This window comes from Lytechinus variegatus, chromosome 7, assembly GCF_018143015.1.
Source record: "Lytechinus variegatus isolate NC3 chromosome 7, Lvar_3.0, whole genome shotgun sequence".
Lineage (NCBI taxonomy): Eukaryota > Metazoa > Echinodermata > Echinoidea > Temnopleuroida > Toxopneustidae > Lytechinus > Lytechinus variegatus.
Genome location: NC_054746.1, coordinates 44,957,275 through 44,971,309, shown reverse-complemented (window position 1 = coordinate 44,971,309; position 14,035 = coordinate 44,957,275). Strand labels below are relative to the sequence as shown.

Below are 14,035 nucleotides of genomic sequence, written 5' to 3'. Positions count from 1 at the left end.
CTTCGCGAACGGACCGAGTCCGAAATGTGGTCTGTTTACATCACAGTGTTCATTCCCTCCCCTTTCGCCCTATCTGTACTGTTTCGAGCGGCATCCGATTGCTGACACTTTTAAAAGGCGCTCTCGATCTAGGCTCCGAATAATTCGCGCGCTCTAATTGAAGTTACCCGAGATTCTGAAAGAATGCTGATGATCCCAGCAGTCGTTGAAGATATGATCGACTTGAAAAGGATACGTTTAAAATGCTTCTTTTCACTCAAATCAAAGACTTTATCAATCACAATTCACATGTCGCAAAAACATTCGAAGAACGACGGGGCTGGGGAGGGGATAGCGCGCGCTATGACGTAATTTGACAGCTGGCGAACGGACCGAGATAGGTTCGAAAGCTTGTGTGCGTTTACATCTACGAATCGGTGGACCGGGGCCGGCCCGATACCTACCCGAGACTACCTCTGGATGTGGTCTCGGGTAGGTTCGCTAAAAGGTGGCCCGAGGTAGGTTTGGGATGTTTACATCTGATTTCTTTCCGACCCGAGGTAGGCCCCGGGCCGGCCCGAGGTAGGGAATCTCTCAGATGTAACAGGGGTCCTAGTAAACCAATTGATGAAATGTCAAAGCTGTTTCGTCTGGGGTTCAGAATACAAGTAGTCCACTATTCTGCAGGGGATTCATTTAATTGCAGGACACTAAAAGGGAATATAACCAAGGAGATATCACCTCTAAGAAGTGATATCTCCTTGATATAACCAGCAAAATGCTAGAAGTAGTGGTACTAGTACTACTAGTAACAGACCCCCAACAGACCCATCAATGCCCCAAAACTTCCTGGGAGATCGGCCTGGTCAGACTCGAATCAAGGGGAAGCACCATGTGAACAACTCTACTCCACCATTCCCTCACTGCACCACAGAGATCGATAATCAACGCATAGTGGAATCGCATGAAAGATAACATTTTTTCCATATCCTGTGGGTAGATTTACAAAAACATCTCGTCCTTTCAGCGCAGATTTAATTTCATTGACTTGCAAATCCTAAAGTCAGTCAATATTCAGCATTTCAGAGGCATATTCAATGCTCTTTGATATTCCGTTGTCACTCTTCGCCAAGAATCCACAGGTCGCCCATCAAGATGAGCTCAAGAATATTAAATATGACATCATAGCAGCCCGCGCTCTTGAGCCTTGAAGAAGTACTCTCCCAAAAAGCGTACACGCTGTCCTGGAGAGGGTTGTGCTGTGTCAGGTGCTGCCAGTGCTCCAGGTGATGTGGTGATCCTGTGGTGGTATTCTTGGTGCACTATATACAGTGTGCTAGGTGCAGTGTGCGGGTGGTGCGTGCGTCTCCCTCTTACAGCATCTTAAGGGGAGGGGGAGGCAACATTTGCTGAATGATATGCAATGTTGCTCCCCGGAAGCCAGCTATAGAGGTCGAAGTTACAGTGCTCAGCGTTTGGGAGAGTATTCCAAAACGGATGGTTCTTGGGAACATACTGTACATGTAGCAGTTCACTCTACAAAAAGGTTGGGTGTACTTGAGCTGATGTCCAGTGTGTTGTGAACGTTGTGGACGAAAATTGCTGCTTAACTTAATCTGATGTGCTCTCATTGGATGAAAGTCGGTGAAATTCTGCTCAGATGTCAAGAGGTCCTGGCTGCGCTCTCACCTGGATGGAGCCTTCCCCCCAAAGATTTCAAAGGGACACTAGAGGTACATTATTATTTTACGGATGGAATCAAACATATAAATGTATTATGTACATCCCAGGAAACAAACAAACTAGGAGATAATAACTCATGCATAGAATATTTACATTTTCACCCTCTGTTTTAACTTTATTTATACACCACAAAATTGGGAATGATTGTTATGGAATTGTAAAAATTAATGTTTTCATTCTCGCATGTGTCCATTTCTCTTACTCTTCCTCACTCTCCCCATTTACCTCTCTCGTCCCCCTCCCCCCCCCCCCCTTCTCTCTCTCTCTCTCTCTCTGTCTAATCCTCATTTTGAATGGGTGCCACTCTGCCTGCTACATCATCAGTTTATTGTTGCGCTGCTCCTCCCATCTTGAAAATAAAATACAGATGTCCTGATGATAATGGATATCCCTAGCAACCGAGGATGACAGGACCAGAGAGCAGAGTCGTCTGCAGAAACGTAACTAAGTGTGCATATTATATGGTCCCAAAAGCTTGAAATATTATATTCATATATAAATGAACAAAATATCCCAGAATTATCTCTCACATTCAAGTCATAAACAAACCATCGATGCAACTGTTAGTGACAAGGCAATAGTGAACAAAATTTTGTAACTTCCCCTGCGGTTTGGGTCCTTCCTCTATCATAATGACAGAAAACCACTGCAGTTTGGGAAATGCAGTGTGAGATGATATTGATGCTACCATGCTATTTATTGGCAATGGCATGGAATAATGACCTAAATTTGTTCAACAATTTCCTGTCCTTAAGGATTATGTGCAAAAATTGTGGTTTTGGGGGTGTTTATACACTGAACTATACCTATTAGAATTTACACACATGCCTATATGTTATTGATCTAGTATTTGGCCAGTCATCCTAAATAAAAGAATCTTGTAAGAACAGTGATGGAACTATGGACTGATTGAGCAGAACTAATACATAGACCATGCTTTTGTGTCTTCTACAACTCATTGATTAAGGGATTGTGTTTCATTAATGAGCCATGCAAAGTTGTTTTAGACTTTATTGGGAAGACAATGGGTGTATCCCAAGGATCTTTTCATCCACCATTGATCTTCAATTGGTGTAATCCATGAGCATGAGTGCAGCTCATTGAAGATGTATTGACAGATAAACATCATGGACATACCACTTCCTGTCAAAATGATCTCTATTTGACTTGGGTACCTAATGACTACTTCTTATGATACACATATATCCTTCCACCTTGCATATCACAACAAATAACCACCTGTGATGTTCATTAACAATCATTTAATTACTACCAGGGTTAGACTTGGAGTACTTTCTACACACCAGCCTTATTTGTTATAAAGCAACCATAAAAATATTGTCCTGAAGCAATACCCCAAAAGTGTTCCATGCAAATATAGGGTCTGTACTGCATTTTGAATTCTCGTTGCACTGCAAACAATATGTGCATATACATGTAGATAATGAATTTATGATCAATTCTGAACCAATGTATACAATGGCTATCTGTTACAAATTTGCAACAAAAAAATGACCTCCCAGTCATTCTTTTGGGACAACGAAAGAAAATCACATCATTATCACCAATAAAAACGAGCCCCAAATATAGTATTCTGCCTTTTTGAAAAGGCATTCAAAAGAAGGACATTGTCCCCAGGCAAAAATACAATGGAATGTCAACAAATGGGTGGGACAGTTGTTCCGATTTCTCTGCTTCATTCAAATGTCCCTGCTATCAAACCATTCATGAAGTAGCATACATGAGAAACAATTCAAGAAAAGGGTACATCATGTTCCACAAACAAACATTTCTTCATCAGATATCTTTCAAGAGATACTTTCTGGATTGCATTTTTTTTACATCAACAAGACCATCTTTATAAAGAATCTCACAATGCATATAAATGATGATCCTGAGATCTTTTCATCCACAATTATAGACTGAATACCCACTGTTTTGGAGGAGTTTTTAAAGCATTTTCTGATTTCTCTGAGTTCTCTATCTATTGAGGGAGGGGATGCTGCAAGAATTATCTGCAGAGCACATCCTGACAGAAATAGACTAATTTTTCAAGACCAGAGAAGACTGCCTTGGCTGTGTTCCAGGACTATGCTGGAACCATCTACATTCTGTAGGGCACCTGAGCAGTGAGAACTCTCTGTTACTAATCTACACGCACACACCCTCGCATGGATCTTCAAACAAGACACAAAACTTGCTCACTGCCAGGCATTTCAGGCTGCATATGTTCAGACCAGTTTATATTTTAGTGAAGTGTTTGCAAAACAAACTACTCTCATGCTTACCACCATACAAGAGAAGAGCAGTGCCTATATGTATGAGATCATATTTTGATTTGATGTAGCCAAGATTCTAGAGTATTAATAGAAGCTTAATTGTACCATACATACTGATACTGCGATGTACATAGATGATGGCCAGAATAGAAGTTTTTACACCCTAAACATCCTGGCTCTCCGGATTCTGTATTTCAATTTTATGTGATTCCCAAGTTTAATCAGACAATGTATTTCACTTTTGAGTTTGCAAAATCCTATCTTGTTGTGACAAAAAACACTTGTATTATCACAAACATTCAAATGGGTTTTGTTTTTTCACATTCAAAGCAGAGACCTACTCGCATCATAGCACTCTAAAGAATGTCATAAACCTTACCTGGTGTAATGGATCCATTTTGGAGACGCATCGCTTGATAACACTCGTCTAAGTTGTTAAACTGGAAGGGATTGATACAGGTTTGGATATCCTCACTGCAAGCACACTTTCCATTGACTAAGTTACAACCAGAGAAGGATTTGATCTCACAATCCATGATGTAAATAGAATCCTCACTATCCTGAGAAGATTCTCCATATGACCCAATCGCATCAGGGTCTCTCTTCTCTGTATAAGGAAACAAACGAAAAAGGGCTCATTCATAAATGAGAAAAGGAAAACAGACCAACTAATTTAGTTGTAACACTTCATCTTTGAAGCCAATAAGTCTCATGATTCAAGGAATTTACAATAAATCTTGTTAATAATAGGCCTAGGCCTCAGCAAAAAAACAGCTCACAAGAATTTTCCAAAATCTGAATTCAGAAAATTGTTTTGACGTCTCCTATTTTATCTCTGACATGGCCAATATTTTTTTCATAAAGCAAACCATTATCAAAATTTTATAAAGGTTAACCAAATACAAGCATCTCTTCTGAAATATAATTAAGTGCATTATTGACATGAGATGTAATTTCCATTGCACCCTGGACGCTTATGCCTGTGTGCTACTGTGCTAAAACATGTGGCTGTTCTCCCAGTAATATATATTTTTTAAGATTCATCATTTTGAATGAGATGCTAAAAAGTCTGCCAATCCATCTCTGCATGTCATTGGAATGTATCTTTTCATAAAACAATATGTTCTTCAGGGATCCAGCAAAATATTATTATTATTGACAAAACTATTTATATAGAGACTGCATTGCAATGGTATGGCTGAGAAAGAAGTCAAAACAGGCAAAAGGACACAAAGTTTATAGCCAGAGGCAACCACTGACATGACCAAACTGGCAACTTGTGGCATGTGTTACTAAAATATGAACACAGCTACTTGCAAAAGATCAGTTAACAAGAAGAACCTAATCAATACTTGATGATAGCCATGAGGATAATAATAACCAGTCTCTTTGCAATCGATCCCTTTGAAATGTGGATGAACAACGGTGCAGTAATTTGCAAATTATAAGGTTTATAAACAGACAAATGAGCACTGCATTAAATGAGGCATTCTTAAGAAAGAGGAAGATCATACAATGGATTCCATCAATAACAACTTCTAATCAATAAATGGGAATAAATGATCAAGGCTATCTCTCTCTCCTCTTCTAAAATGAATTATCTGATCAGCAATTTAAACTCAAGCCCCAACTCACATTCATCATCTTACAGAATAATGAATGTTTCTTTTCAAATTCTTAGGTCTCACAACCTCCCTATAAGTACTGGTTTGTGATTAGTCTGTGTGCTTAATAATGATAGATCTTTTACAATTTAGGCCTAAACAGAAAGTGTTAATCCTTAAAATTCCTGATATATGTGTATGTACAAAAGTTTTTACATACTAATTGACAATATAATTTAACAATCAACGAAAAACAAAAAATATGTTTGCCCTAATACAAAATGAATTTACTGTTTAAAAGGACATGTATATTGCAAAAAAATAACTTGGCCTGATGTTCTCATACTTTACATAGGATTGACTCTCCTGTGTAAAAATTAATTTGATTGAACAAGTTAGCATGCATGAATGAGCATATTAAAGACAAAATTGTTGCTATTTAAATGCACAAAAAAAGAATGAATTTTAGAATATCTTGCTATTAATATGCTGAGTCAACCATGTTGTTATACATGTATGTACAAATACATGTATTGTAATGATATATAAAGGAACTTTATTTTTTACCAACTATCGAGAGCAAATATAAAATGTTAAACCATTTTTTAAATGTATGCATGGTCTATATAATGTACATGTAGGCCTTTTGACTACACCTGTTTTCAGCTCACACCTATTTAAGCCACAGTACACTGCAATTACAAAATGACTCATGCCCTTTATTTAATCAATAACTGAATTGCTAGCACTGTACTTCACTTTAATAAAAAGTTATTTCATGGCGTATGTACCAAACTAAACTCTTTTGGGGGGCTTTGTTGTTCATAAATACCAATTTATCTGCTAAATACAATGCAAAACTCTTACATGTCGGTATTAACTATTGATCTTTATTCATAAGGGTACCTGAGTAACAAATGTAAATGTGACCCATTGTGATCGATCAATTTTCCCTAATTACAGTCACGTAATCAATACTAATATCCCCATCACTAGAATTAATTGCCAATTCTTTGAAGCAGTGATGACCAAAATAAATTTTAATAGTACTTGCTCTGTGGTATCACAATCATACTTTGAGTATGTGGTACAATGTTTGAGAGATTATCATGAAATAAAAAATGCTTTACATTGTAGGCTACTACTACCAGACATTGCATTCTGGTAAAAATTATTCGGTAAATTAACATTCACTACCAGTCAGCTATCTTTTAAACTCACTATTACCTGTAAATATCAGAGAACAATAGACTCAGTGGACCAAATCCATTGTTCTCTGGTTTTTACACGTAATGTATCTGACTCGTATACTGATCATTCTGATAACTAGTGATAATTTATACGGACATTTTAAAGACATTTTTTAAAGAGTAAGAGTCAGCTCAAAACAATATCAAAACTTGATCACAAGTCACAACAAAATTTTACTCTACATCAAGCAATAAAGTGAGTAAGAATATTTTATAATGATCAACATTTCGTTCAATCTAGAGTTGCTTTCACTGGTCAGAATGCAGTCTTCAGCAAATGACAGGTGAAATATTTTTACCATCGATTCAATATATTTAGTGACTGGATGTTAATCACAATATCATCAAAATAAGATACATACAGAAGCTACAATGACATATTAAAATTTGTTTTATTTTTCCCCAAACTATGGAAGCGTAAGAGTGCCAACCAGATATTCATGTCTACAATCCTTTGAAAAGATGATAAAATGACAAGATCTTGGATCTCATCATGTCTACATCCTTTGGGAGAGATGATCAGATGGTGTGATCTTGTATCTTGTTATGTCTACCGGTACATATATCAGAAGAGATGATCAGCTGACATTCATGGATCAAAGATCTTTTCACCTGATCATCTCTCCCGAAGGATAAAGACATGACAAGATCCAAGATCTTGTCAAGTGATCATCTCTCCAAAAGGAAGTAGACATGACAAGATCTGAGATCTCGTCATCTGATCATTTTTTCTAAGGGATGTAGAAATAACCTTATGATTATCAGAACATCTGGGTGTCAAGTTGTTGTTGTTATTTTGAATAGGCAAACTAGTCAGTTTTTACTATTGTTGCCTTATAAATATGCTTTTCTTTTTTTCAAAAATGATAATTTCTTTGTTCAAATTATGTCAGTTTGAAAAGTAAAAGAAAGAAAGGAAAGAAAAGTTCCCAGGAAATTGTGCAAGACCACCTCTCCTGCCCTGTATTAGTACGTTATCCTGACAAGCCCGCTCAAGGTGCATTTCGAGGGCGTCTCAGGAGTACAAAAAATTGTATTCCCTATGTCTCTCAAATGTAAGCAGGGGGCGCTCTATCCAATACCTCGTAGAACTTGATTTAAATTCCGCAGGTGCAAATTTATGTCAAATCGATCGGAACCATATCAACATTATTATTTTTTTAAAGCGAAAACATTTTAAGCTTCCATACAAAATAAATAGATACAAATTTACATGCACAGTGATGCAAATGAGAGACTCAATGTTATAACACACTATTTCTATTGCATTTCACTTTTTGTAGATTTAATACCATGTCTTCATTGAATCACAATATGCTACAATGGCAAATCCACATGTTCAGGGTTGAATCAAACTTCATTTTGCATTGTGTTAAAAAATACTAAAAAATATTTCATATTGCAGCACATTTTATAATTAACACTAAAACGAACAGTGAGTGGGTGATGTTATCGGTTTCCTCATAATTAGCAACCAGAATAGAATTATAGGCCTACCTGTGACTGCTTTGTGAAATAAAGTGAAACTTCAGATTATAACTTTCACATTGAAATTGTCTGTGTTATGCAAGTGTTATTAATTCAAACCAACTTTTGTTGTACTTCCCCTATACGCAGAAGCCATATACCTTCTTCAACTTGTTTGATTTTTGTACTTAAGGCCTGTACATGTATGCAAACATCCTAACACCCACTTTATCATCAATCCTGTGCTTTCTCAAGACATTGTTACAACATTGATGATGAAACCCAATGAATGAAGAAAAACAAAGTTGAAGTGAAGAAGAACCCACAGTGAGTAACCATTGTGGTGGTGTTCTTTCCTAATATAAGGTTTGAAAGTTTCATCAGGTGAAAGTAAGCAATTGGTAATGAATTTGAAAATAGAACTTTTTACTCTAAGAAAATTAAAACACTACAAAAAAGACCATGAAACCATCATGCTATTTGCAGATAATTTCATGGTACACTTTTTATCTATTGTTTACACTGACTGGTTCCTCACGAAGACTGCCAGTTAATACAGCAGATAAATGTACCTGTACTGTAGTTCTTCTATAATGTATGGGCATGGAAAAATAATTCTACTGCCGGGGTTAAAGATAGGATTAGGATTTAGATTATAATAAGCATCAGGATTATGGTTGGTTTTACATAGTTAAGTAGGATTTTACATTAGGAATAAGATTAGAACTTCCAGCATTGTGCTACATTACAACAGTACTGGCATGACTAAAAACAACATACATGTACATTAACCATAATGCAATCTTTATTTCTTATTACACAAACTGTTCATGAATTTTGGAAATTTAATGAGGAAAAAGATTCCCTGATGTGATGGAGACTAGATGGGTCCCAGATACTCATTAACTTTGTCCTCGATACCATGGGCTTGTGTTTGCTTGTCTTACACCATTTTCTAGGTCAGATGAAGGGTTCCTCTATAATTATCTTGTTACATACCTGCTCCTGGGTTCTGCCATACATCCATGGCATAATTAATAACTTCTAACAGCCATGAGCGCATGCATTCTTGACACCTGATCTCATTCCAAATTTGTTTTCCCTTCATGTTCGTTTAATTAATCTTGTCACTTTCAATGTATATGCAATGGCCTGGAAAAACAATGAATATTGTCTTACACACTGTACAACGAAAAGAGCACAAACTTGCAGGTTTGTATATATGTAACTGAAAAGCTCTTTAAAAAAAATGGTTACAAATGTAGCATTTTACACATACTTGAAGGGTTCACAATTCATTCTTCGAATCTACACACTTCTATTTTCAAGGGAGTTTCTCTACAGGTGTATTATGTAATCAGTTGTTGGAGAGAAAGAAATTAATCTTGCTTTTACACAGTACTGTAGGCCTATTCACACTGGAAATGCTGACATAATTCTAGATTAATTAGGAAACTTGCAAGAGCCCTATTTTTAATAATAATCAGTCGTATTTCAATTCAAATTTCAATAATACATCACAAACTGCTTCACTTCAAAACTTTGATGTCAGTGCTTTCTATGACCTCGCACTATTATACTATCCAATTAAATCTTGCCATACAATATCAACTCTACTCACGTAGAATTGGTGTTTTTGTTTTTACTTCTATCCTAGACAGGCCTACCAGCATGTTTACTGTATATATTCACATCATTTTTTATTAGATTATACAACTGTGCATGCATGTAGCCTATATTTTAGAAAATTATTATGGAGTAGACAGTGCAGTACAATACAAAAATAACTAAAGGGGATAGATACTTTGCAATATTGTTACAAGACCAATGGCCACCCACATGTAATACATGTCTACAAAGATAAACCAAATTAGGCCTGAACATTCTAAAGAGCAAAACATTTCTTGAATAATCATGAATCCAAGATATGTATCAGTATAGGCTCTAGCACTCTGTATTCAATATAATTTTATAAGGTATGAATAAAGAATTCAGGAACGTCCACAGATTTAATTTAATTCATCAATTAATGTTATGATGCATAGTGTAGAAGTGGATGTGAAGTTCAAAATTTCTATACCTCAATATCTCAATATACATGTATGGCCATAAAATAAACCAATCTAGCACATTCCTGGGGATTAACACTAGATGAATTCAATGATGTATTTTATATCCATGCATTAATACTGTGTAGCTCACAAGTTACTTGAACATATTTCTTTAAAAAATCAGTCATGAGTATAGTTTGACAATACACACTGGAGTGAAACCAGCCAGATTGCCTGACAATTACTTTGAACGCATTCCTCAATCTTAAATTGATTGCTAGGCCTACAAAGCCATGTGAGCACTCAGGCTTCACCCAGTCAAAGTAAGCCAATAGACAAGCATGTAAATGGAGTAAATGCCCTTTGCCCCGTCTGATTATCAACGTTCTATTCACAAACTGGTTGTGGTACTATTCACCGATATTCACGTCTTTGTGTTAAGTACATGCTGTGCTCCAAAGTAAAATCACCTTTTCTAAAACTTCCAAGGTAAATCTGTGGATACATGGGTTCCATGAGGTTTACAAACTACCAGCAAGCGAGATTTTACAATCCAAGGATAGAAATTAATTACACACGTTGTACAAGTGTGATAAATTTCTGTTATCAACAATAAAAGACTAAACATGTACCTCAGTTGGAGTTTTACGGAAAAAAACGAACATTATAAATAAATCATTTCAATATGGCTTATTAAAAACTTGTGTCACAGCCAAATGTTGAATAAAACATGTTTACAAATTGAATGGATATACTGTACATGTAACAGTATTAAAATGAAATGAAACTTTAATTACACACATAAAGTCACATATTTCTGATTGTACAAGGCAATGAACTGTTGATTCAACAAACACTCTACATTGTAAAGAGCATTGAGGAACATGAAGGTCACAAGACTCACAAATTATGATCACTACTTTATAAAAAAAAAGTATAGAAATCCAAACGCCTTTTCATCTATACATGTACAGGCCTTCATACTAATAGACAGGGTGAAATTGCATGTGTTGAAATAAATTCATAATTCATTTACAAATCTCATCCACATGTAGGTTATCCCATTAAACAAACAAACATAGTTGAATCTGTTCTCTTGCTTCCTAAGGGAATTATTTGAGCAGCTCCTCCATATGTCATGTGATTATAATGTTATTTCTCAAAATGATATTTTCTATCAAAAAAAAATAAAAGTGATTTTGTTTGTGCAGGGCAAGGCAGGGGATACTGGTATATTAACAGACACATCATTCCCCCCCCCTTGTAAAAGGAATATAGTTTTCTTAATCATGTCCCTTTAAAAGAGTTTAATTAATGAAATAAATTCTGTACAAGCATGCTTGTCTGTGACATCAAACGTTAATTTTCATAACATTACCACTTCATGTTAATTGCTTTCCGTGACTTGATTAAAAGTTATTTTTAATTGAAAGCCACACTTAATTGTGACTGATCTATATCAGATTTTTATATCAGCCAAACTCCAAAGTTCATTAAACTTGACAAAAACATTTCATTTGAGATTTTAAACTAATGTCATGTCAGCCTGAAGAAAAGAAATCCCTAACTCTGTTATTCTACAACAAATTTTCATTTAGCCTTCACCGCTATTTCATGCTTTTATTAAAACCACCTTATCGTCAGGTTTAACGTCCAATATAATGCAGGGCGCAACAATTCTCTGTCAAATTATTTAAATTTTAGAAGTTTTAAAAAATGAGGTTGAAAAAAATCAGTTTTAATGTTCAATATAGGCCTAAAGATTCAAATTTTTATTCCCTTGATTAGAGCAACTTTATGAAATAACAAATGCAATGAACTCTGATTGATATATAATAGGATTTCACTGCAATAAAAACTATCAAAACACAATCACAAGCAGTCCAAAGACTGAAACATGTGACTGTTTACAAATAGAGTCATAACAAAAATATAAAGAAAACATTAAACATTCAAATACACCAATTCATACATGTAAAAATGAAAAAAAATCATAAATACATAAACTGAAGAACTGGAAATGAGACCCAAAGAGAAAAAGGAAAGAGGGGTTTTGGGGCAAAACTGTACATTAACAAGAGCCCCAAATCAATATAAGGGAACCCAAAACCACACAAATATCCTAACTCTCAAAGGATCTCAATCGTGTATACATTTATGTACACGCAGAGGGACAAATAAAGAAGAAAATAGAAAGAAAAATATAGGATGAAAGAGGAGAGCAAGTGGATGAGAGCAAGAAAGAAATTAGTTAAAATAAAAAGGAAGACAAAAGATAGGAAGAAAAATAGAGGCAACCTTCAGAAAAGAAAACTAATCATAAATATTGGACAATGATAATTAAAGAAGCGGGAATATATTAAACATTGCATTTACAGAGCAACCAGAACAGGCACAAAAAAAGGATAATGGACATGATGGAGATCAAGGTTTTTAACATTCTTGTGATGTGGTGATGTTTTACTAGAAACAAAAATAATTTACTAACCTCGACATATTCCATGTGCATTAGGATTCAATGAATCTCCAACTGCAACAATAAGTTCACATACTAATCCATTATCACACTGCCCATACTTTTTAAATCGTCCTCCACAAGATTGCCCATCAAGTTTGGCACACTCCTTGCAACATTGGCAAACATCTTCAACGACGCCACCTTGACAAGACAGTGTCGGGCACTTCTCCCGTTCGCAGGTGCCGCACGACAGGGCTGCTCCAGTTGCTACCAGAGAAAGAAATAACACCAAGAACTTCATCTTGGCAGGTAATGGTTCTTCTGAAATTTGTTGCAAAATACAAGAATAGGCCGTATATAAATTCATCCAAATTGATTCCACGGGAGTAGGCCTACAACACGGATATCCAATAAGTACACTACAGTAGATTAAATTATCTTCCTCTCACTCTATATCAACTCAATCTTCTAGAGATCCTGATCGCATCATCATCGAGAACCTCTTCATCCAATTGATGCATTTTGCGACTCTTGCCTCCGTGCAATTAGATAACGTTAGTGCTCCTCCTGAGTCTGAGGTCCAACCTCCACTCTCGATTTTATCTTAGCTGGGTGACAGTCCTAGACCAGCGTCGCGTTTTCTTTGGAATTGGATAACAGTCGACAGTCAAAATTGTTTGATAAATCTTAAATCGACGATGAATGTAGACCATGTACACATGGAGCAGCGGTACGGAGGGGAGCGAGCGGTCGAGCACTTTAGTTGTGTGAGCTGCGCTGAGGCCTAGATCAAAACCAAGCTAGCTCGCCTCGGCCTCGAATTCGGCGATCCTCTGTGCGCGCCGCATATGCGCGCCGTTGCCGCACGTTAAAAGAAACAGGTGCATCATCATCGGGCTATCCTCCCCCCCCCCCCCCCCTGTTAGTGGACAGATCAGTGACCCCCCCCCCATGCCCCTCCCCCTAGTCATAGAGATTGATGTGGATAACCACCTCTATGGCTCTTTCTTTTCAACTGACAACTTGACTTAGATGTTACGTCCTCATCGACATGATCGGGAGAGAATTGAGATTTATTCTTTTTCAAACTAAATTCACAACCTTTTCTGCCTCTATTAAAACATGGATAGGTCCATGGTTAAAGCCCTTAAAGTCACCTAATTTTGGCATTTAATTCAAGTTTTGTTGGACCTCACTTTTGGGG

At 36.4% G+C, this 14,035-nt stretch overlaps 1 protein-coding gene across 1 annotated transcript; it reads right to left on the bottom strand.

The window, feature by feature from the left end:
• Positions 1-596: 596 nt before the first annotated feature.
• Positions 597-13,626, bottom strand: LOC121419434 (cysteine-rich motor neuron 1 protein-like). Its single transcript, XM_041613907.1, has 2 exons — positions 12,862-13,626; positions 597-4,608 (listed from the first exon to the last, which is right to left on the bottom strand). Exons 1-2 carry the CDS (start codon positions 13,196-13,198, stop codon positions 4,358-4,360), a joined length of 588 nt encoding a protein of 195 aa, XP_041469841.1. The 5' UTR covers positions 13,199-13,626; the 3' UTR covers positions 597-4,357.
• Between the last annotated feature and the right edge of the window lie 409 nt (positions 13,627-14,035).